Source organism: Pteropus vampyrus, unplaced genomic scaffold (genome assembly GCF_000151845.1).
Source record: "Pteropus vampyrus isolate Shadow unplaced genomic scaffold, Pvam_2.0 Scaffold6, whole genome shotgun sequence".
Taxonomy (NCBI): domain Eukaryota; kingdom Metazoa; phylum Chordata; class Mammalia; order Chiroptera; family Pteropodidae; genus Pteropus; species Pteropus vampyrus.
The window spans coordinates 1,701,069-1,726,794 of NW_011888787.1; the positions used below are offsets into that span (position 1 = coordinate 1,701,069).

General features: G+C 49.7%; 1 protein-coding gene across 1 annotated transcript in view; it reads left to right on the forward strand.

Moving 5' to 3' along the window:
- Positions 1 to 6: 6 nt before the first annotated feature.
- Positions 7 to 25,726, forward strand: part of TBX15 (T-box 15) — a 100,776-nt gene continuing 75,056 nt past the window's right edge. Inside the window, exon 1 of the mRNA XM_011366440.2 lies at positions 7 to 238. Within this exon, the coding sequence (XP_011364742.2) occupies positions 34 to 238 (205 nt within the window). The 5' untranslated portion in view covers positions 7 to 33. The remainder of the gene's footprint in view (positions 239 to 25,726) is intronic.

Consider the following 25,726-nt stretch of genomic DNA (forward strand, 5'->3'; position numbering starts at 1 on the left):
GGGCGAGCGGGGGCCGGGGCGCGGGCGGCTAAGATGAGTGAAAGGAGAAGATCTGCAGTCGCCCTGAGCTCGCGAGCACATGCCTTCTCCGTTGAAGCCTTGATCGGCTCAAATAAAAAGCGGAAACTGCGAGACTGGGAGGAAAAGGGGCTGGACCTGTCCATGGAGGCGCTGAGCCCCGCGGGCCCACTCGGAGACTCGCAGGACGCGGCCGCGCACGGCCTGGAGCCTCACCCGGGTGAGTGCGTAGGGCCAGACCGCGGGAGGCGGGCGGCCGGCCGGCGGGCAGGGTGGCGAGGAGGCAGGCCCGGGCCGCCGACGCCCTGCCCTGCTCCAACGCGGGTTGCACTTTGTTTGAGCAGATGCCTTGAGCCACCTCCAAATTCGCCGGAACCAATTTGGGGGAACTGGCCTAAGCCGTGCCTTTTCGTCGCCGACCTCCAGCAAGGAGGCCTTGTCGCTCGCATCTCCTCTGGGAGCAAAGCGCGGCGCTCCTAGCGCCCGCAGCTGAGGGGCTGCCAGGCCCCGGGGTTGGCTGGAAGGGGTGCGGACCGCAGGCAACAACCGCGGCGGAGAGGGGCTGGGACTCGCATCTGAGAGCTCCCGGGGACCGGCGCGCGGTTCTCGGACGGATCCGACACCCCAATTTAAGGAAATGCCAAGTTTATCCCATTTAGGTTTCAACATCTGCCCTCGGCCCCCTTCCCCGCCCCCCAACTATTCTGGGACTCAAGTTGTTGAATTTCCCCTCCTCGGCGACGAGGGAGTATAATTGGATTTCTACCTCGTTTATGGAAAGAGGAATGTACGCTAGACCTCTTCCCCTGCGGCCCGGGTCAGTCTTCACCTCTGTGTATTTGTGGGGAGCGGTGCGATTAATTTGTGTCTCGGATCCGTGCATATTATACGAACACAACACGTAAAACACAGGGCGGATGTCGATGTCTGCGATTTTAACAGAATCCCGGAGCGGGGGTGGGGGGGGAGGGGGACAACAACTTAACGTTCTGTATTAAGTGCCAAGATTTCAACTGTGCAAAACAGCCCCGGGGAACAGCTGTTGTCGGAAGAATCTTAGGTGGGCGCGCGAACATACGCACGCGCGACTTTCACAGCGTCGGAAACTTTCCAGGCAGGGCTTCTGAAACTATTCTGGGGGTGCTCCTTCTGACCGCTGGGGAGTAAACCTGGGTCAGCGCGCAGGCCCTCATAGAACGGGGGAGGCCGTGGGCCCAGGAGCTTGGGGGCTGGAAAGCTGGCCGACCCGAGGAGGGACAGCTGTCGCTTACATTTTCTCTTTCGGCAGTGACAGTTCAATTTCCATGCTCCCGAGGCTAATAATAACGCGATTAGCGGGTGACCTGCAGAGACAGAGTTTTATGAATTCTCCGTGTTCTTGTGGGCCGTTATGGTATTTGGGTTTAGTGCTGGGGAATTATTTTTATTAGTCGATGAAAAGAAAATTAAAAGGAGATTTATTTCGCCCGCTGAAGCCTTCCCCCGTATTTGGACGCGGGTGCTTGTCCACGCGGACCCCTGTGTGGGCCATTCGGAAAGGAACGCGTGGCTAATGTGTTTCCTGTCTCTGGCCAGAACCCGTTTCCTCACCGCGTTTATTTGTTGTCAGAATCTCGCTCGTGCCTTCACCCAAGTCTGCTGGAAATTCTTTCAGGCCTCATGACAACTCACGATTTGGGACGTTAGTTTTACTTTCCCGATGGTGGGAAAGGTAGAAGTTATTTAACCTCGCGTGTCGGACGCCGCGTCCCTGGGTACTTTTCTTTAGGGAATGAGGCCAGGTCGCCCGGAACCGGCCTAAGGTCGCATGTTCAAAAGGACCAACACGCGGGGCATAATCTGAGACTCGGCTCGAAGTTTTCTTTCCGCCGTTCTTGGCCATAAGCTAGGAGAGAAAAGTGAGGGCTTGAAAAGAGACCGGTCCAGGGACGTGAAGGCGGGGACCTGGTATCCCACATGCTGTTCCCTGCTCCTGTAGAGTGGGGGTTGGAGGTGAGGACCCAGCATAGGGCGTAATATAACAGAGTGCATTTCCTTGATTACTGTTTTTTATTTCCTTGATTACTGTTTTTTTAAAAAGGAAAGGATGGGCGTTTGGATTAGAGAAAACGAAATGTGTCTCTCTGGGCAAAGGTCCGAGAGGAGGAAGAAGCCGGTAGCTAAGAGCACTCAGGCGCCTTCTGCGGAGCCGGGCTCCAGGTCGGGCCTGGCCGTGCTGTGGGCCGAGATCTTCCGAGATTTCCCGAGATCTCCAAGTTGGAGTCCCACAGTGGTTCTTAGGAACCGGACGTAGGACGCGAAAAGGTTTTTCAGAGAAAGGGCGCAGTGGCGTGGAGACTCGGCAGTCGCAGGGAGCAGAGAAGGCGGAGCTGCACGCTCAGGATGAACCCCGCGGTGGCGGAAGGCAGGGCCAGGGCGTAGGGTCCCCCGTTGGCCTTTTTTTTCTTTTTGTTTTTGTATACAATACAGCGCCCTAACACACACAGAGCCACACTTAAAAGTGGGGGAGGTGGGGGAGGTGGGAGATGGGGCGCCGGAGGCTCCATTGTGCCCAGGGCCATGTCTCTGCCCGCCGGGCCTCACAGTTCTGTTTTAACTCTCCTCTCCCGGTAGGACCGAGGTGGGCTGGACCTGCAGCGTGGCTCGCCCGCCCTAGGCCGATAAGAAGTCAGAAACAAAACAAATACAAAACGACAAAACAAAAACAAAAACAAAAACCCCACAAAACTGTCACGGCGCTGGGGAAGGATTGAACACGCGCGTGCGCGCGCGCGCGTACACACACACACACACACACACACACACACGCAGGACACTCGCCTAGAGCGACTGTTACTTGTCATTCTTCCAATCCCCTCTCCCTGACTGGTACCGTGGTTTTCCACCCGCCCTGTCTGTACGAGCCTCAGAATCCCGGGATCCTCAGACAACCCAAGAGTGAGATTTAATCTTTCGCACTTATTCAAAGACGTGGCCTTTTGCTTTTTCGCAGCCCGTTTTTCTTTCCGCGTCCGGATAGAGCTGGCTTTAGTTGGCGCCGAGCGCCCGCAGCCTGGGGCGCCGACCTGCGGCAGCGGGGGACCAGCCCGGCCTGCGCGGTGTAGGCACTCACACCTCAGAGGACACACAGTATGTATTTCAAAAATTTCCACCGAGCCTGGTGGTCCCGAAATACCCCCCGAGGACCTCAGGGCCTGCGAGGTGCCCTCATTCTTACACCCGGGCCAGCATTCCGCGTCTTTTGGCGAAGCCGCCGGGACTCGGCCGCCGTGGGCCGGGAAGCGTCTCGAAACCCGTCCTGGAGAGCCCGGCCCGCGGGCTGCTCGCCCCCGCCTCACCCCCAGCAGCAACGGAGGAAATTTTCTCCGGCAACAGCTGCTCCGGCTGCCCCGGCCTTGGAAGTGTATTTCAGGCACGCGGCGGCGCCATCGTCGCTCGCACCGCAACCCCGGCTTCACCCGGCTCCCCAGCTCGGGTTCGGGCCTTTCCCGCCCAAATCCACAGCAGAGTGCGGCCGAAGCCGGGTCTCCCGCGGAGCAAAGTAATTTAAACCTTCGGTGGGGAGATTTCCCCCATCCAGGGCCCGCAGGCGTGAGCCTTGCAGCCGCCGCGCTCTGGCGGCCTCAGGAGGTGGCGGCGCACGCGGGCGGGCACGCAGGGCGGCACACCCAGGACCACTCCGCGCGCCAGTGCGCGCACGTCAGGCGCTCGCATGCTCCCGTGCACGGGGCTGCGCGACCCCTTGGGAAATGACACAAGAGAAGCCCTCGCAGTGCCCCAGGGCACCCTCTTTCGAATTGCCGAGATCAACTGGTCACGAGAATTAATATGACAGTTTATAGCTTGGAGCTCAGAGTAGAGCTCCAAGATTTTAATCTCGACACCACTTCTCTACCCATTCCCGACCCCCGATAGGGAAACACAGGGTCAAAACGGAGGAAGTGACTCTTCACTGACGTTGAAGTAACCGAGAAAAAGGGACGAGTTTGAAGCCTGCGGGGAGAGCGGGGCTGGGCCCGCAGTGCAGCGCTGTGCGGCGCGCGGGCCCGGACGCTCAAAGGCCGGCCTGGGGAAGAGTCCCGGGTGAGGAATTCTGGTTCCCCGGTGGTGCGCGCGCCCCTGCACTCGTGCAGGCCTCGAGGGTGCCGGGCCTGCGGCCCGCGGACCAGCCAAGTGTGGGGCCTTGCTGAACGCGCCCAAGGCTCCCGCCACGATCTTAGACGGTGGCTGCCCTTTTGGTAAGTGACCTTGTGTAAAGGGGAGTGTGTGTGTGTGTGTGGGGGGGGGGTGGCGAGTAGGCAAGATCTAAATTCGTCGTTGGCTGGTGAGGATGGAGGTTAGCTGGGGGATGACTGCCAAACGCCTTTTACGCGCGCTGGTGGGACGGTCGCTACATCAGACGCCCTCTGGATGCGCGCGGCTGGGAGAGCGCACCGCAGTGGCCTCTGGGCGGTAGGGAGAGTTATGGAGACGTTCCGTGTTACACTGTGGCCCTGGCGCGGTGACACAATAGAAGTCGCTAAGAAGAAGATGATTCTAACCCACTATCCCATAGATGGAGCAAACCGCTCGAGCAGCTGGGGAGGACAGGGGATGGGGAGAACCCCGCCGCCCTGGTGCCCAGAGTTTGGATTGTGATGGAAGGAAGGTGCAGTGCGCTGTGTTTCGCACCCTCGCTGGCTTCCCCGCCCCAACCTCCCCCAGGGGGGTTCAGAAACTCTGATAGGTGTGGAAGATATGCGGGGTAACAACGGAGCGTAGGGGAAACTGTCTACGCGGGTCTGGGCAGCCCCTAGCCCGGCTCCACCACCCACCTCTGCCCCTTGGACACGGGTCCAAAGCGTACAAGCCTAACGGGCGCCAGAGGCTTCCTAGACAGACCAGCTCACAGCTTAGCGGGGCAGCGGTTCTCAGTCGGCGCCCTCCACGCTCTGCTCAACGCTATTTCTTATTAAACACTTCTTTTTGGGGTCAGAGCTGGCTACTTTGGGTTTCCTGATTTTATAGGTAAAATTTCCAGAAAGAAAAGTTCAGGAGGTGATGTCCATGCGGGGCGAAGGGGGAATTCAATCTCTTACAGTTCGGACTGAAATTATATTGACACCTATCCGCTGCCGTTTTCCTGTCACCCCAAATTTCAGCGACTTCAGATGGAGTCGTGAACATCGTTTAATTATTAAAGGAAATTGGTTTTAAATCTCTTTAATACACCTGGCCCTTAATGAGCACGTGAAAAAGGATATGCGATGCCTAACCCAGGAGCCAAAACTAAAATTATGGGGTACTGGTGGTTTGTGCTCCCCATTTATTAGTATGATTTCCTTTGCATGTGTGGACAAGAGTTTAATGCTAACAAGTCCCTCAGCATTAATCCTTCATATTGGGCCACAAGGAGAGAGGGACGAATACGTTTTGGCTCCAAGGACCGAGACATTTTGTTCATCTAAGCCTCTCCAAGGGCATTGCTAGTATTAAAGGGAAATATTCCAGGTCTGTCACAATCGTTCCCTCTATTGCCAAAAATATAACATTAATAAGACGAGAACCCTCTTTTGAGATCCTGATTATGAACTGTAGTAGAAGTTCATTTCTCATACCCCAGGAGAAAAATGATTACGGTGCTTCTTAAATCTGTAAGTTCCTTTTTGAGGTGACTGTAGATTAAAAAAAAAAAGAAAGAAAAAAAAAGAAAAGAAAAAGTGCGACTGAACTGTGCACATTCCACCAGGAGAAAGAGCAGACTGGCACTGCACTCTGCTTTCTGGAAATGCAGAAACGCACCCCATGATTATCCTGGGGTGTAGCTGCCTATCACGTTCTCACTCCCCAAAGACACGGTCATTCAGTAGGAGAGAATACTTAAGTGATTTTCTACTTTTGACCTTTGGGGATACTTTTCCACAGGGAAAAGGAGGGAACGGGTGAAACGCGGAATCTTTCTCTCTTCCTTCTCCCCTCCATGTGCTTTCTTTTTGCTTTGCTTTTTCTGGTTTCTAGTGAGCTCTGCATTTTATAGGTACATGACTGACATACTCGGGGGTCTGCGAGGGGAAAGGCAATTAGCAAATTTATAAATTAGGGTCTGTTTACACTTCTCTGGGCAAGGATAATCATTGGTTAATTTAAGTGAGGCCCTTGCTCTAAGTGTCAGGGTGGAAAATGAGGCTCAGTGGGGAGGACCGGAGGTGAAATGGGAAGAGGTGGGGGATTCGAGCAACTGGTGGTGACAAATCAGCATTTATTCAGTGCCATTAACGGCTTCACTTTGAGGCTGGACATTTTGCTGACTACAAATTGATGATGAGCTTTTGATACCAGAAGTGAAAATAGGCCTTTTTTATTCTGTGCTCTTTGTATCATGCAGCGTCTAGCTTTGCCTTTAATACGTAAGTGTATAAAATATATTAAAAAGTATATATGCAAGTATAGGTGTTTATACACAAATTTATGTGTGAACATCAGGTTCTGATGGGACACAGATAACATTTAAGAGAAAAGAAACTGCCTTTATTTTGTGGAGCCAGTTTAGCAAGTTGGGGACACCTAAAATCTGGGGAGCCAGTTTTGTCATCTCTGGACATCCTTTGACAATTCAAGGGAATCCCAGACTGGAAACTTCTAGTTACTTGCATTTTCATTTAACTCTCGAATTAACTGATGATTTGGACCAAAGTTTAAGAGAAAACATCAGAAAACGAGACTGTGACAGATGCAATTTAAAAGAACAGGGAGAGTGGAATTTTTTTTTTTTTAACTAAAATTATCATTTAATTTTGTGAACAATACCAAGTTCATCTAGGAGGGGCAGAACGTGCTGAGTATTCTGAAGAGTAATGTCCTGTTCTTCCATGTTAACGGAATCATTGAGAGAAATCTGGATAATAATAATGGTTAATAGAAATAATGAGAGAAGAAACATTGTAATTTGGGGGAAATAACTTAAGAACATAGAAAATATATGCAAAAAATTTCTCCCTATTTGCCCTCATATTTTCTGCAATACGGTTGCTGAGGCTCTAATGGGCTGTTTCCAAATTGCCACACACTTTGGAGGATTAAACAAACAAACAGACTCCTAATTCGGGATTGCATACGTAATAGCTTAATATAGACTTCTTTGAAAAACCAAAATGCTACCAGAACAGTAGAGTTCCCCTGGAAGGGATCGCTAGAGGTCATTGTCATATACCTAGCCCGCAGCCTTGGCGTTTTAGCGCCTAAATCTCAACAGAGTGAATCGCAATTCTTACTGCCGACCCCCGCTGCCTTCTCTTTATTGTCGCACGGCCCGGAGTGTATTGTCCAAGCCCTGAAGCGGGGCTCTGAAAGCAGTTAGCTCCCTTTTTCTTACCCCTCCCCCTGACTTCCCCCCACCCCGACATCCTGTTCCCTTCCCCCAACCTCCTACGCACACGTTGAAAACGCCCATTTTTTTGCACTCTTAAAAAAATTTTCAGATGACGTTTCGCCGAGGAAGAAATCGGGATTGCATCTCTTCCCGAGAAACCGTCCTGGGGAAAGCTGGCCGCTCCGCAGAGCTTTACAAGTCGGCGACCTGGGCCCGGCCACCCGCCCTCCGCCTCTGCCGGGTCTGGCGGGTCTGGCGGCGGCGCGGGGCGGGAGCTGCGGCCGGGCCTCGGTGCGCGCGGCCCGCGTCCTGCTCCCGCTCGGGCGGGTCCCGGGGGGTCTGGGCGGCTTCGGGGCCTTAGAAACCAGGGCCGCATCCTGAGGGATGGTGGGTGCCTTTCTCGGGCCCAATTCCATCCTGGAGAGGTGCGGGGACTCTGAGATAATCGGGCAGGCCTCGGTGAAAGGGCCTCTTCCCACCCAAAAAACCAGGGGGGACCCCCAAACAAACCCCAAACCGAACGGAACCCAGGGATCTTACACCTCGCGCCCCGAGGGGAGTTCGAGCTTTTCTTTCATCAGGCTGAACAAATTTTCGAGGAATCAAACTGACTTCAAACATTAGCAACAACGAATCAAGAACAACGAGGCCCGAAGAACTTTTAATCCTTAACCAGTTCCAAATGGGTAATTCTAGGGTCAGTAAATATCATAGACAGCACGTGAAAAAGAAAGTCGCGCTGTGGGTTCCAGACACGGGATCCCGGGGCGCTCAGGACCCGTAACGGCAAGGCTGCCCTTGTCCAAAACCCGGCTCTGCCCCGCATTGCCACCAGGACCAAGGGACAGCAAACTATTGTCCTCAATGCCCTTCTCAGAGATTAAAGACAAGGAAGTAATTCATTTAAAAAAAAAAAAAATGAAAAGAAAAGAAACCACCCAGCTTTATGTCCCATCTAGGGCTCAGAATCAGCAGAGGGGAGCCGTGCCTGGAGGCGACCCCACTTCAAAGCGTCAATCACACTAGGCCCCAGGGTGCAGAATTGTAACCTAGGGGCGAGGTGACTTGGGTGGTTCAGGGCTTCCGTTCTTGCTTATGAAAAATAAATAATTGATTTTCACAGTGGGGAGGAGCAAGCATTTCTGCCAATAAGTGATTGTGAACACAGCAGTGGTCTCCCTGGGTTTGACGAAGCTTCCTTAATTCAGAAGCCTAATCGTTTACTTATTTATTTATTTTTTGCAACAAAGCTGGGGGATACACACACACACACACACACACACACACATGCATATACATACACACATACACATATATTATAAGCCTATGCACTCACTATTTAGTTATAAAAGAGTTTAGTTAGAAAAAGTAATCGTATAAGCCAGCTTGCAGAGAAATAATACTGAATTGTAAAACATTTCAGAAACCTCATTTGCTCATGTGGATATGTGAGTCTTCACTATACGACAGTTTTCGGCGCAGGCCTTCATATTCAAGATGACGTCCACGTATGATGGTAGGAAGAGGTCTAGACCAGCCTAAATTAGACCTCGTTCCAGTGCTAGCTTTGTCATTACTGTTCCAACTGGGAACACTTGTTTTAAAGGCAGACGTGTAAATGTTGAAAAAAATGTTTTAAAGTTGTTTCATAGCCACTGACGGGGCCTCAGTCCTTAGGCTGCGAAATGAGGGAGAGGGGCTCAAATGACACCTGAGGCCCTTTAGCTGTAAGAGTCTGTGATCCTGTGAACTTTTTAAAAAATATTACCATTTTCTCCTAATGCATTCTGGCCATCACTTGACTCATCCTTTGCTTTGTTAGAACGTGGGAAGCTTTACTGCAGTTGTAGAAAGTAACTGTATAGCAACACAAAGCTAAAAAAAAAAAAAAAAGATTTTTTTTTTTTTTACAGCCAGAATTAAGAGCTTTCATAAAGCTCTTGAAAAGTTTTTAGATTAATATCACATGTTCAGAAGTCCTGGATCAGTGATTTCTAGTCCTTTGTGTTTGACGTAACCTATCGTTACTTGTGTGGACGCCCAGGACCCTCCTGCCAAAAGAATTCTATGGTATTCGTGAATTTAAAGGAAATTTAGGTTATTCTATGCTTTGAACATTTTTTTGTGCCATTCCCAGAAATAGCTGGAAAAACTCTATAGATTTGAAAAATGAAGACTGAGAAAAGCAACTTCGTCACTGGTAAACTGAATTGGTGGAATAGGCCCCCCCTCCCCAAAAAAATCAGTTGCCCCTCATTACTATTTGAGCCTAATGGAAAGCACTAGTAAGTATTTTCCATGTCTAGTCTGCTAAGCCGAGATCTTGATCTGGCAGAGACTGGAGAATGCTAAAAGGATGACTTAGTAACAGGCAAAACGCTTGTCAACAAGATAGATCAGAAGACAGCTTAGCATTCAAGACCTCTATTCATAGCTGCTGAACTTGAAGGCAGGGTCAGACAAAAAACTGGGCCCAGCGCACACCTAGGAGGGTTTCTCATGTTTCTAGCTTGTGGGACTTTATTTCCTTCTAGATTTCTACAGCCGGGTTTCAAAGCCCAGTGACCGCTCCCCACCCTCAGTAGACGCCCCCATTCTCTGCAGTTCTGGCCCCTTGACTTCTGTCATCATGGAGCTCGTGGACTTACTCTCTCACCACTGCCCCAGAAACTGCTATGGGGCAGGGACCTTATTTTCATTGCTTTTATATCTCTGGCACAAGGCAAGCAGTAAATAATAACAACACGATGATAACACAACAAACCAAGGACGGGCTGACTGTCAGGGAAGAAGACACTGAAGTCTTTTCAGGGAAAGAGCAAAAGGTCCAGCCATTGTGTCACAACTCACATCGGGCGGCACAGTTTTGCACACTTTTCTTCCAGAAAACAGAAGCTGGATTTGATCATGTTTTATATATAAAACTAGTTACACCCCAGGTTTTGTTTATATTGATTCCTGGCAGCAGATGGTGAAGGTGCGTTCCTAGGGGAAGAGAGACAGACATAGTGTCCCTCTCAAGCCTCCCCCCTTTATGGAGCCCACAGCACTGTCCTCAGCGCCACTGCCTGACCAGAGGAATGAGCTGCTTTGCCCTGGTTGGAATTCAGGTCTCAGTCTTCAGAACAGACGGATGTTTCCTACTTCCCCAATCTTAAAAGCATCTTACCTCAGAGCGCCCACTCAATGCTAACCAATGAGATTTCTCATGGATTGAGGGTGCACCCTGCTCTAGGCGCTGTGCCGATGGTTTGATTCACATTCTCATTGCATCTGCCCAATGGTCCTCGAGACAAGGCAATTGTTCCCCCATTTTACAGATGAGGAAATTGAGGCTCAAACAGATTGACTGACTTGAGCACAGACACACAGCTCCAGTCCACTTGAAGAGGCCTGGCCAGAATTTAAACCCAGCTCCCTGTGGCTCTAGAATCGACATCCTTAACCACTAGATGACATCGCCTCCCCCCTGCGGAAGACTCTCCAGTGCTCTAGAGAGAGCTCTGAACTTTTGTGGGTGGGAATTTATGCTTGCTATCTCCCCCAAACAGAAACTGTTCAATCACGGATGAGAGTGAGCTCGGTTACAGTTTCTGGGTCTCTGTCTTCCTTTCCTGGAATTATTCGTCCCTCCAATCCTAAAGTGCCTTCTCCATACCTGCTGGGAGGAGCCTGTGTGTGACGCGACGCAGGGCGGAGTTTCTAAGCCCTGGTCTTTGGAGCGGCGCATGTGCAGGCTTCCCAGCGTTTGAGTGTCTGAAATGCGGTGGCTGCACATTGAACTCGATCTAAAACCTCCTCATCTTCAATCCCCTTGTGCATTGAAATTCAGGGGGAACTTTCACGGTTCTGTTTTACTCATCCCCTTCTCCATTCATAACGGGATGGATGGAATCTTATTGGTAATTGATTCAAAATGGAACAGCTTAGAAACGTATCAGTTGCAGCAACGAGCAATTCGTGCATTTCTAAGTACTGTTGATTTTTTCCCCCCCCAAACTCAGCAATCACAGCTGAAATCCCTTTGCCATGGATTGAATTTACAAAGGAAGAGATTCTGATTTCCACAGTGGCTTCTTTTTAATGCCCCAGGATTAGGAACCTGCCTTGAGGACCCACAGCAAGTACACTCGCTCTCAGAGTGGTGGCTTTGACTTTAACCTCTGAGTGACTGCTCCGATTCGTTTATTTTGTAACAGCTCTATTTAGGGCAGCTCTGTTTGGTATGTGCAGAAATCTCTTATCCCGTCGAACACTTACACCCCGTGCTGCTTTGCTCTTCTGATTCTCGTGAGTGGGTTTGCCCCTGGCAGTGAATTTTAGGGAACTTAAGGATGGTTTTCGGGGGGCTTGGGTTCACCTGTTCACTGTCTTTCCACCCCTTTTCCTCCCACTCCAAGTAACCTTCCTCTCTTAGGAAGTCTGGTGTCTCTAACAGGGATTTGGGGAAAAACTGCCCCCCCCCCCGATTTTGGTGGGTGGACTTTAGCATTAATGTGTTTCTTGGCTGTTAAACTGTAAGGTCTATCGTAGTCCTGTCTGTTGTGCTAATGACAGAAAAGTGCCTTTTAGAAGCTAAAAAGAGAAAGATGTACAGTCCGTGCCTGTTTTTAAGCTTCAATTTCTCCTCCTACTGCCCACCCCCCTCTGTGAAGGCAACGATTGATGGGGTTCGATAAGCTCTGTAGCAACAGAAGCATATGAATCTCTGGGCCCATTTCCTTTCCCGAGGAACCTGTGTGGACCCAAACTCTTGAAATATAGAGTCTGGCAGACGATGAGGCGAATGCTGCAGTCTTAGGTGATTTACAGGCTCTGACCCAGGAGATCTGTTCGATTAGAAAGGTAGATTCTGCAAGAAATGAAACCAGCCAGGCCTGGGCCATTTTGTTTTTCTTCCAGCGTTCAGAGAACTCGTTGCATGACCAACATGCACCCTGGGAACGTGAGATTCCATCTGGTGCAATGCTGCTTTATCCAGATTTCACTGTGACATCACAGAGATTTCAGACAGCTCTGTGCAATTCTGACTGGGTGGTAGGTACTGTGGGAGGTGCTCCCTACAGGACAATGTCACTGCTGTAGGGGTGCGCAAATAGTACACCAAGCCCTGGTCTGTGTGTGTGTGTGTGTGTGTGGTGGGGGAGGGGCCCGAGGCGCCTCATGAAGAGCTGGGTGTAACAGTTCCCCAGCCTGCGTGGGTGAATTGGTTCCGGATGTTAACATTTTTTTCCTTGGGGCTTGACTACATTCTTCGTTTTCTTTGCTTGTCTGTTTTCCTGCCCGGATTGTTAGGCCTCCACAGCTGTATGGCTCATTGCTGGTGAGTGCTGAGAATGACAGATCTGGCTTTATTGCAAGGGCACTTTTGGGGCATGGGTATAGGTAGACTTTTGAGAGATTTTCACCCAGCAACTTTCCTGAATTGTGAGGCCTTTTTCGTCCATCGTCTTTTTTTTTTCCTTCTAATCTTAAAAAATTTTTATTTATAGGCATTATCTACCTTCCTATAGTATACAACAAACCACATTTTTTCCTGAGACCCGTGTGACTTCTTTTCAATTCTCCCGAGTCTAGTAGGGGTGCCGGCCTGTTTTGTAATCAAGTGGGAAAAAAACATAAAAGATCGAGAAGTTTTGGTCCAGCATCGCGTTAGCCGAGTACCAACTCTCCTGCATGGGATGGCCTCTGCTAGGGAATGAGTGTGACATGTTAGAGAAAGCAGATGGCCTTTCTCGTCCTAGAAGCAGAAGAAACTGGCTGGGGTGAGAAACAAGACCACAGCAGGGAAGGGCCTGGGTCTGGGTCAGGGAGGCCACCCCGGGCACACAGCTCTGGCTGTGTGACCTTGGGCAAGTGACTTAGCTCCGAGCCTCAGTTGTGCACACGTCAGGCGAGGGCAGTGATACCTGTTGCAGGGCTGGTTTGAGATTAAGTGAGGAAACAAGCACAGAGTCAGGCCACATAGATGCTCAATATCATCTCCCGCCTTCCTTGTTCACAATTATACTTTTGGTAAATTGAGAAAACTCAGAAACTCTTCGGTGGTGTTTGTGAGTGTCAGGCACAAGATCGTCCCAAACTACCTTTCTTAGCTTGTCTCCACTGCTGTCCTACTTTATAGCACATCCCTTCACAGGGGCTGAATTTTTATATATATAATCGACATATACATTGTATAAGTTTAGGGTGTACAATTGTACCGATTAGATACAATTAGATATTGCAACATAATTACCATCTTTTGTGGTGAGAACATTTAAAGTGTAGTCAGTTGGCAACTTTAAAGTATATCATACAGTGTGGTTGACTATGCTCACGATGCAGCGTGTCGGATCTCCAGAACTTAATCACCATCAAACTGCAGGTTTGTGCCCTTTGACCAACATCTCCCCAATCCCCCGACGCCCAGCTCCTGGCAACCACAGTTCTACTCTGTCTCTATGAGTTTGGCTCTTTTAGATTCTACATATCAGCGATTGCATGAAGTATTTGTCTTTCTCGGTCTGACTTATTTCACTCAGTGTAATACCCTCAAGGTCCATCCATGTTATCGCAAATGGTGGGATTTCCTTCTTTCTCGTGGCTGAATAATATTCCATTGAATGCATATATACCACATCTTTATCCATCCATCCGTTAATGGACACGTAGGTTGTTTCCGTACCTTGGTGATTGGGAATAGTGCTGCAGTAAACGTGGAGGTCTTGTTTTTGAGGTCTTGTTTTCATTTCTTTGGACACTCACTCCTGTTCCTCCCTCTGTCTGAAACACTTGCCTCCTTCTCCTCTCTTAAAATACCTTCCGAGGAAAGTTTATCCTATTTTTCAAGACTCATCTTAAGTGCATAATGTCACAGAAACATTCCAAGATGAAAAAGGGCGATTTGATGTAAATGTTAATCGACGTGATATAGAGATTCGAACACGTGATGACTTGAGAAGAAAACCACACACGGTCATGCAGAGCTCAGACAGTTTGGGTGCTGCCAAAATGGAAGAAAGTTCTCGGCTTCCACCAACTTTATCTTCACTCGGATCCTGCTGGAGGGAGAACCTCTCTTAGGGGTCCATAATTCCATTTCAAAATGGTGCCAGTTTGTTCTGTGAGTTTATAGTCACAAGGGAGTCTCAGCTAGGTAGTCTGTAACTGTCAAAGCTGTAGCCAAGATGGCAAACGTACAGGGGTCCCCCCTGGCTGCCATCATCAGAAAGCTCTTCTTGAAGGAGGGCTTCTCCACGCGATCTGATTAGACCATTTCTGAGCAAGGCTCCAGCCTCGCCTTTGGCTTCATAGAACCCCTGTAGGTCTCCTGTTACTAGCGGGCCAGTAATGTGACTTTAGTCCTTTCTTTCCTTGGCAGGATACACAGCTATCATCTTCTTATCGTCCTATGAGATTAACCTTTAGACTCTTGGACAATTGATGCCCGTAGCCAAGAAGACAGTGACTTTGGCTGACTCCATTCTGTGGCCATGTTTCTGCATGCATACATGCATTCACACTCACGCACACTCACGCGGTGCTTCTGATTGATCTTTTCTACATTTTAAAATTGGTCACAGAAGAAGGGATCAAGTAAAAGCCTATAAAATACTTTGTCCCTTTCCTATGACATTTGAGACATTTGCCTTGAATGATAACTTCGTGGAGGGCGTCTTTGTTTTATAAGCCGAGCGGGCTGGAAAACCCTGGAGAGCACTGTGTCTTACTCATCTGAGAATCCCTGTTAGCTCTCTGCAAACGTCTGTTAGGCTGAATTGGTAGTTGTCAGAAGTTAGTGATGGGTTTTGTAGCCACTACAGCCACTCTGCAGATGATTTGGCGTCAAGATGGTCCTGGAGGCCCGGCGTGAGGTGTCTGCCAGTTGCCTCTAGGTGTGATCTTGGACGTGTCAATTGATATCTTTATAGTCTCAAGTCTCTATCTCTAGTGGAGATGACCAGTGGATTTTAGTAAGAAGAGAAGGATATCAAATTGTACTACTAAAAAGGCATTTTTCGTAGCTAGAAAGCGCCGAATGCTCTCTGTGTGGAGTCTACTGCAGAGCTCTCTCCTGACGGGGTGTTGGCTCTTAGCAATACCGTGAGTGTGTGGGAGTAACTCTGGTCTCGTCTTCCCCTGTTTGTTTCAGTTCTTACATTCATGGCAGCCTCTGTTTTCTGCCCAGTGAGAAAGAAAAAGAAATAGAATGAAAGGCAATCTGAAAGTCCCCAGTGGTAAACAGAAGTGCAAAAATATCTCTAAATGAAAGACAGATTGTGTGGGGTTGCCCGAGAGCGCAGAGCGGAGTCGGATTCCGCTGAAGCAGAATGATAGAAGTTCTTGCTGTGCCTCCCCACGAGCAGTGGGGAACATGCGAGTGAACTGACGGGGGGTCCCAGCTCAGGGCTCAGCCCCATGATGGGGGTACGGGATGGGGTAAAGCAAGTTGTCAGGAGAATAAAGGAGAAAAGCCTCTGAAACACGAGGTAATTTCTGAGCAAGAGGGAGCGCTGAGGACTAGGAGGCATTCGGAACCAGCACAGTCGTGAGAAGACTCAGGGACAGAGATCTACAAAGTGCCAGGTCCTTCTGGGTGCCTGGCAGATTGCACGTGAAATCCTTAGCACTGTCCTGGGTCTGAACTCAGTCTGATCGTCAAGAATGGCCTTACTTCACTATGTCCTTTTGTCCTTTGTCATATGACCCATCTTACTGCTGTGTATCACTGGAACTTGCTTTAGAGGAGAAGGCTCTCCATTGTCTTGGTTTGGACTCTAGGCTACCATGCCCACAGTGGTGGCTGATGGCTGGGACCCACCCAGTGTCATTATGGGTTCTGTAGGGCTGGTGGCTTCCGAGCCATTGTTAAATCCTTAACACCGCAGAGTGGAGACGAAGTTACACAGAGGCTGACAGACCTGGAGTGAGTTGCTGTCTTGAGCTCCAAGCTGTGGGAAAAGAGAACTTTACACTGTGTATGCAAACACGCAAGATGACTCTGAGTCTGTCTTTCTCTAGTTGGATATCTTTGGGCCTGAATCATGAGGATACTTCTTTAAGATGAGTGTGTGGGCCCTTAAGTCTTACTACCCATTGGACTCTAGGGATTATTGACCGTCCTTGTGTCTTTGGGACTCAAGACCTAGGAGGAGTGCGCATGACAACTCACCGCGATCCAGCGGTAGGCCACGAGGGATCCTAACTGCCCGCCTCCGAAGGACAGCTGGGCCCTTCAGACACTGAGTCTATATACTGCCCATAAGAGGTTTCAGAGTTCATTTATTCGGTGACATCTGAATCCTTAACGAAATGATAAGCTTCCCTGAACTTATCTATGGTTCCAGAAGGTCACCACCTAGTGGTCCCTACAATAATCACACAGATCGAGCTCTCTTCTGTTTCACAAGGATGTGGGCCTTGTTCAGCGAAGGAGAGGATAGGGTGACCTTGAGCTGCAGGTACTGGGAGCTGCACGAGGTACTGGGAGTAAGTCCTTGTCCGGGACGCTCGGGGACTTGGAGCACACAGTCTGGGGATAAAGGTGCCCTGCCCACCCTTCCAGCTGCCTTTCATGACTTGCAAGACAGTTTAACCCGTGTCTGGTGAACAGTCACTGCTAGGTGATGTAGTGATTATGACATCTGGGCCACTCTGTCTCAGGAAATTCCAAACACTGACTTTCTTATCCCACACACACTTAGGCTTTTCACAAAAGCTCGAAGCACCTGGTCCTCAAGATTGAATGTGAAGCCTGGTGCCTTTAGCTAGTCAAACAGGGGAGCTCCCTGTGCCCGGCTCAGGGGCCGTGCTCGCTGCCGACTGATTCGACATCCCCATCACTTGCTTCTCTGCACGTGGGAAGTCTGGCACCGACACCCTCTGTCGGAAGTGCAACCCGGAGCCACCGGCCCCTCACGCGAGTTCCAAGCGTACAGCATCCAGGTCTTTCCTTCTCAATCTGCCAGTATCAGCAAAACAGCCTGTTTGCCTATGAGTGCAAAATATCATCACCGCCACCTCTTTTAATATCTGACTTGTCTCTGTAAATAAATTTACGCTTAATTTTATTTAACCCGTGGGACTTCTAGTGACGTGCTCACTTTTTGAAGTCTATGAATTTTCACCAAACGTGTACATAGAATCTTTGAATGATAGACGTACTTTTCTCTGTACAAAGGGTGTTCGTTATTTATAGGTGTTCCAGAGTAAATGCTATGATGGCCAAAAAAAAAAAAAAAAAAAAAAAAAAAAAAAAAAAAAAAAAAAAAAGGAAAAAAAAATCCATTGATAATGAAGACAAATCCCTATGACTTTGGTAATGCCAGATTTTTATGTGCTAAATTTGCTAAAATGAAGTCCTATCTTCCTGCAACAGATTCTGTATTTTTTAGGGGGCCTGAAAATAAACCCACTTTGTATACTTGGTGACTTCGATTTCACCTCCTGCATTGCCAAAGCTCACCGACTCAATGCAGTACTGACTGAAAATGAAAGCATCTCGTTCCAGGGAATTCCTTAAAGGAAATGTCAAAATAATTTAATAATTATTCAAAATAATTCAAATAATTATTCAAAATAATTCAAAACTTCTAAAACGCCGCTTAAGCGACGGCTAGGAAAAGGGCCCTGACTCCAGTTGCAAGGACAACATTGAATGCAAAGGCTCCTACGAGGGAAAAATGTCAGGATGATGCTGATGGGCCACCAGGCTTGCAAACCATGGCTGAATACCACCATCTTTTCCTTAGGAGACAAGAGACTAGTTTGCTCATGATTGGCATATGATGAGAGGGCTCTGGAACCGCCAGGCGGCTGGCGATACGGGTAAATCCCCTGCCGTCTCTGCACCCTTATTCGTCCATGTAAACGGGGGGCAATGCAGCATGCCAGCCCGCTGTCTTTCAGAGCCAGAGGAAGATGGCCCTGTGTGGCAGAGACGGGATCTAGTGGCTGTTACTGTTCTCTCTGAGACAGTTCAAAAACATTTTATGAAGAACATTCCTCAACACGCAAGCACTGCTGAGGAAACCGCCCATCGTCCACTCTCAGGGCCATCGGGGTTCGCGGTCCACTTGTCCTCCTCTTTTTGTCTTTTCTGCTAGAGCATTTGAAAGCAAACCTCAGACTTTACGTCATTTTATCACTTAGTACTTAGGGTCGTTTTCTGACCTAAATACAACGCCGTCATCACCCATAACGTGATTCGTACTAATTCTTCGATATCCTCTTAAGCAAGCTATACTCAAATGTCCTTGATTTTTTTTCAGACACCGTTAAGCCCTCAGTGCCACCAACATTTCTCTTCTGATTGGCACATCCGGTTCTTTTAAGGATGCCTTACACCAAACTAGGTTAAGGACCAGGCTGACTGCCCAATGCACCCGAAGCATATGTGACCAGGATAGATTCTGGGTCCCTGACCTGGAGGAGGTCCGTACTGGGAGAGGGAGGGGAAGTCTGTGTTTTAGAACAGTCCTCAGATGATGCTGATGGGCCACCAGGCTTGCAAACCATGGCTGAATACCACCAGCTTTTCCTTAGGAGACAAGGGACTAGTTCGCTCATGATTGGCATATGATGAGAGGGCTCTGGAACTGGTATTTTTCCAACGATTGTATCAGTGCTACCAGCACCCAAATAAATGAGAACATTCGTTTTTGTAAAAAGGTCAGAAAAATCACTTTTTGCTTTAATAGGAATGACTCGTGGCTGTTGAAATAACGTGGGACAGTAAGTAATATCTGATTACAGGCTCCCTAGGCAAATGAGGCTCAGGATGTTTTTCTGGTTGTGGCAAATACAACTTGTTATTTTATAGAGGTCACGGAAAACGAAACTCCTTCGGGGTTTTCACATTGGCAACAGAATACCATTCTGGAAGTGAATTAAATTAGAATGAAATTTAATTTTATGCAGGTTAACTCAGGGAGCTCTGCTTACTATTTGCAACTTAGAATGATATTTAGACCCGAATGAAACACCATTTGAATGAAACACAAGTTCAAAAATGAGACATTCGGTTAGCCTTTTCTTTGGTCTACGTGGCTTTAAAAACCTGCTTTGTCTATTTTATCTTCTGCTTGTCCCTTTCCTTCCTCCATCGATGGATATGATCCACGGAATTGGCGGATAGGCTGCTGTTTTGATGCAATGCAGCTTATGTTTCTCAGGCACATTATGAACATCAAACCCGAGCTCAAAGTTGGTGCACATATTATTTGACGTTATCTCGACTGAGACATTGCCTGATAATGCTGCTACTTACAGGTCATTAAAAAAATTGTTACCCAGTGTTTCTACAACTGTAAAATCTGAAATGACCACCAATTACGGGGTCATTTTTGGTCCTTTAGTTTTGAAATTATTCAGTCAGAGCCTTGACTAAATCAAAATGATACTGAACAAATATATTGATTAATGTGCTGTTACAAATCGCTTGCAGATTTCTTTACAAACGCATGTGTGGTTTGGCGAGCAGTTGTTACGAGGCTGTATACCTCGGTGTTTGGTCAGTCTGCATTTGAAGGTTGATGCAGGGTGTCGCAGAGTCAAGGCTTTTATTTTTCTCCTGTGGCCCTCAGCTCGTGCCACTCGTGGAATACTGCAGCGAGGACACCGGAGGACAATTGGTTCGCGTGTCCTTTTGACTGGAACTGGAGTGTCCTATAGGCCAGGAGTCTGTCTTCTTTCCATCTCTGTGGCTTCGGTCCACCCGCCACCCCATAAGTGCTTGATAAATGTGTGTGGCGATTAATAGATTAATCATAGCTCTGGGTTTTGTTCGTGCTGGGCCGTCAGATCGACTGTGTCAACTGAACCAACTGACTGGACAATGCAGGTAAATTGCTGAATAGCTCGCCTGTGTAATACTGGTATTTTACGTTTTTATAGCCGTTTACTTTCTCGAAGCTCTGACTGTCTTAGGACGGAATACCACGCGGATAATCTCATTTGATTCTTTCAAAATCACATGAAACGGAGCCACTAGTCATCTTAGTTTAGAAATGGGAAGACAAATCACCTGAGATCACAGCCAGGGGGAGCAGAGCTCTGGGACAGACTCGCCGTTCCCGTTAAGGCCACCCGGCTCCCCAGCTCCAGAACGCCCACTCCCCTCCCCCCAGGCAATGGGGTGGGGGCTCGGAGCGTGTGCTGGAGGCAGGCCGGGCACCGGTTTACACTGCCAGGGCCTCTGCCTGAGCCGTGGGTTTTCCTCGCTTTCTACCGGGGTCTGTCTGGCCGAGGGCTGGGCCTGAAGGCCGGTGGTAGTGACAGAGACGGTTTCTATTTGAGGAGCCAGAAGGTCTACCTGTATGTTTCCTCAGCTCCGTCCAGTAGGCCCCGGAGCGCTGGTCTTCCCCACCTGTCCAATACCTGCTGAACGCCTGTGGCCATGAGGTGGTGCCTCCTTCTGGGGCTGGGCCTCTGGTTACCTACTGCCACACCTGTAAATCGCTGTCTGCTTGGCAAGCGTGTTCCTACGTTTCCCTGCAAGACTGACTCAAAGCCTAAAGTCACAACACTGGGTCCCGTTCTTTTTTTCCCCCTTGAAGTACCAGGCCCGCCCCTGGGTCCTAGACGATCTCGTGGAATTGCGTTTCCATTCTCTAACAGGCTGTGACGGTTGATACTTATTCTCTTCTTTTACTTCTAAATTTAAAAAAACATGTAATTTCTTCACATACTACACATACGGCACAAAAAATCACTGAAAAGTAGAAATCGAAAAGGAATCTCCCATCCCTAGTCTTCCGGTTTATCAGCCCGGGATCAAGCGGTTACCAGTTTGTTTCACATCCTCCCGGATACACGTATTGTGCACATGAGTCGTTGTAGGAACGATTATGCACATATACGAGTGGTTATATACTCGTACGCGAATGGCAAAATTAAAACGAATTGTGGCATCACACACATAGTACCTTGGACTTTATGAGTTCAGTTTCGAACTGTTATACTGGAGATTGTTAAATAAACATACTTGCAGGTCGCCCCTTCCTGCTGTTTTAAAAGCACCAAATATTCCATGGTGTGGATTTATCATACTTTTTATTGAACCTATTTTAATGGACCTTTAGGTTGTTTTCAATCATTTGTTTCCATAAATAAAGCTACATTGTTACTTTTGGACACACTTGTGGTAACATTTGTAAAATAAATTCTAGAAATAGAGCTGTGTAGTTGAAGTTATGTCATTTAAAATTTTTGATGGATGTTCCCAATTTCCCTCCAAAAAAGGCTGTTCAGTTTTACACTTCCACCCACAGGGGTGACAACCCATTTCCCCACCCGCTTGCCAACGATATATGAGAAGTCGTTTCCATCTTTGCTAACTAATATCCTCGTCTTTGAAAAATGTTTGCAAATTGATCTCGTCATAAATTCCATTGAGCCTACCTCGACTTCCCTGTTTTTTCCAGGTACAGAGCTTAAGTTTATAGGTCTGTGGGGCGATTCTTTCTTCCCTTTCAGCAGGCATAGGGTTTTGTTTAATCTCTCAGGCTTCCCTGCTCCTCCATTTATTACCAATCATTACTTTAACTTATTCTCTTAGGATCCTGGGGTGCAAGTCATCGGTGCCGGAGGCTTTCAAGGTGTTGAGTAAATAAGATACGGCAGCAAACATTTCTTGTTAGTGAGGAAGAGAATAAAAGGCATGTCACTCAGGGTTTCTGGGCGCGACTTCGGTTCAATTATCTTCAGATGTTTAAAGTCAAGGCTGTTTCCAGACCATTTCAAAGAACAGCAGGGCAACCTGCTGAGAACCGTGTGAAATGAACACCCTGTTACAACTAATTAGTGTTACTGTTTTCCTTGCAGTTGGGGGCGAGAGGAAATATAGGAAGGGTGTTTATCCCTTCCTGTAGTAGGAAAGGATTGGAGCCACTGGGAAAGCCTGGAGGGGACCTGGAGTCTGAATACTCCATGGTCCTTCCCATCTTTCTCCAAAGAATGGCTGCGGGCAGTTCTGTTCCACGTCGCTTACTTGTGCCCAGCGCTTAGGCCTGCTTTGATCCATGCACAAGCTCTTCAGCTTGTTTTGATAAGAGGCCTAAGACAAATAGTCCATTCAATTCAATTCAACAACTATTGATCGAACACTTACAGTGCACAGATGAATGAGAAATGGTCTCTGCCCTCAGGACTTTAAAATCTAGGCACAAAGGACAAAGGAGTAACTGAGTGTTTAGAGTCCTCGCACGATTTCCGAGAGGTTAGTGGCCATGCGCTGAGACTGGGTTTGAATTGTGACTGTGTCCCTCACAGGCTCTGCAAACTCGGGCAGCTTGCTTAACTTCTCTTGACTTCGGTTTCCTCCTCCGTAAAATTTTGTTACAAAGACCCGAAGTCACCCATACATAGTTCGTGATTAGTATCATCAGACGCGTTGTCATTGGGGCTATGCCTTGGGAAGCAGTAAATAAGATGACAAAGTGTGGAAGGGAGAAAGGAGAATGAGGAGGTCAGAGTCTATTCAGGGTGGGTGAGGCCCCATGGCAGCGACAAGCAAACTCTGAGCAATGCTCCTTGGCCCTAGCGAAGATGGCAGCCTCGTCCTGACTACTGCTGTGTAAATACGGACTCCTCGACAACACGGCAGCAGCCCCATCCTCCGGTGTCAGCGGAGGGGTGCCTCGTACTTTTATCATAGCAGTAGTTCATCTACTCATTCAGTGAGCATTAACCTGGGCGACGGGTGCTGGGAGGTGCAGAGGTGAGTGAACACAGCCCCCGCTCTCAAGAAGACGGATACGTAAATGGATAAATGCCACACGGAGATGAAGGCTCACGGGAGCACAGAGCAAGGACGCCCGACCCAGCCTGGGCAGGCAAGGCGCCGGGAAGTCATTTTTAGTCCCCTGATTCCCACCAGGTCTCCTGGAAGCAGCGCCTGGGTGAAGGAAGACCTCGCGTGAATGCCCAGTCCCTGTGGGGTCACCCCTCTCCCGATGCCCCCACCGCCCGGTGCCACTGCCACCCCCCTTCTCCTGCTACTGCTGCCCACAGGTCTCTGGCTATCCCTGCCCAGTGTCCATGACAGCAGCAGTGACTGTCCCTCCCTCACACCAAGAGGACAGGTCGGGCCAAGCCTAGGGTGATTATATTGCACTTCGAGCCACTGCTGGGTTGACCGGGCCTCGGTTCCCGCCCTCCCTCCTTCCTTCGAAGCAATGAGTAGCAAAAATTCTGTATGACTGAGTCGGAGTGGCCACTGGTCCCTGTTCCCTCACCCCTGCTCAGCTTTGGGACACGGAGGCCTGATCCCGAGGGAAACCGTTGCCTCGCACGCCAGCCTGCTTGCGAGGCTGTGCCGTGTCCTGTAAACTACAGCCCTGGACTTCCTGCCCCGATGTGCTTTCCTGCAGCCCTTCCCTTCGCTGTCCAGGGTGGCCTCCTGGTCACGCCACCTTGTTGTGCAGACTCTGGTGCTTCATGGAACTGGCTCCTTCTTCTGGGGTCTTGGGAGGCTGGCAGCTGTGGACACCAAAGCCTGAGCAGCTCAGTCACTGAATCTGATCTCTCGAGTAGGGCACCTCAAAGGTTAGATGGCGGAGCTTGTGGCGCGGGTGGGGACACAAGTTCAGCGAAGGGCCGTTCTTCGTGTCTGCTTCGTACTCTTGTTCCCCTCCAGGTGCAAACATGCGTTGGGCTCTGCAAACCAGAGCGTCCTGCTGCGAATCAGATGACAGCTGAGCGGTGTGGAAGGTGGCAAGGTCTCCAGTGCGAGCCTAGCGCGTGTACCTGGGTGGGAAGTCACACCAGGCCCGCGAACGCAGCAAGATGGGGAGGCTGCCAGAAGCAGAGGCGGAAAGAGCTGAGCGGTGTCCCATCCCGCCTGCTCAAACGCACCAGCTCCTGCCAGACCTCCCCGCTCTTGCTCGGCCTCGCCTCTTTCTTAAGGTTGCATCTCACTCCAGGGACTCTCCAACTAGCCTCCGGGCTGCGGGGGTCTTGCCAGCCTCTGAGGTGCCGGGTCTTTTCTTGGGGTGCAGGAGAGATGCGGGAGAGCTGTCTTCACCAGGGGCTTCTCCTTTCTGCGAAGCCACAGGAAGCAGGCATCTCTGCCCCGCCCCAAGGCGATACAGTCCAGGCGTCTGTACCAGCAGGAGAAACTGGCTCCTAACGCAGTTTGAATCAGAGTGTTTTCGACGTGTTGAATTCGCTGCAGATATTTGTGCTTATGCTGGTCCTGAAGCCAAACTTCATCTCTTCCTCTCTGGGTCCGTGGGGCACTCTCATCGTGCACTGACTGAGTTCATTCTCTATTTCATGATGGTGAACTGGGAGGCCGGAGTGGGGTGGACGCTGCGCTGGAGAACAGAGCTCTAGATTTTGCTAGCGTTCGGCGCGCACAGGCAGTGTTAGGAGATGGGTAAAACCAGAGGTTCGAAACAGGTGCTGTAGCCACGGTGACTCCAGGGCAGGCTCAGCTCCGTCTGGCAGGGATGGCGGGCTTCTTCCGGCTGGAGGCCGGAGCCCCTGCCGTGCTGACAGAGGCAGGTATGGGAGTGTCAGGGGGCGTCCTCTCTCAGGCGCCAGCCCAAGACAAGGCTTCCCTTCAGACGCAGAAGCCTTGCGCGCCTGGCAGGCCTCGGCCCTCTGCCTTCCCACGGGGACAGCCGGTAGTCTCTCTTGCCGGTGTCTGTGAATACGTGCTCGCCCGAAAGCTTCTGGCGTGGGGAGCAGAGTGTGTCCTTCCCAGCCCAGCCCTCCGTGTTGGGACGCTCCAGTGACATAAGGTGGGACGCGCCGGGCACACCGTGCTGCAGGGCGGGCACTTACCTATCGCCCGTCCTTCCTCTCTCCCACCTGCCTTTTCCTCCTATTCCTACCTTCCTCCTCGAGGGAGCTCGGCAGAACCTCTGCTCAACTTCCCGTTGCACGTTCACATGGAAGACGTGATACTCTCTGACGACCGGTGCGGCGCCGTGTCTCTGAGTCAGACGCCCTACTACGTAGTTCTGATAATGTGGGACACTAGTCACGACCTGCCGTCCTTTACCAGTCTGCTGCCTCGCCCACTCTTCCCGCCTCGATCAGGGCCTCTCCTGGGGTGAGACATGTTTCGTATTTTCCTTCTTCGGAACCAGGCCATTGGAGAGCAGAAGAGGCAGGGCTGTCTGGCTGGAGCTGGTAGGGGGCTGGTGAGCCCCTCATCCAGCAAGGCGAGACATTGCTAAACGCGGACCAGGGACCACGGGGTGTGGCTACCTCGCCCTGAGGGTCCGCTGTGTGAGGATATGGAGTTAAGCCTTAGGCTGTGCTTCCTACGGCGGGGCCCGGACTATCTCACTAGTGGAGACAGACGATCTTTTGGAGCAATATATATATATTTTAAAATCAAAGTTAATGTGAAAAAAGCTATGGTACCCT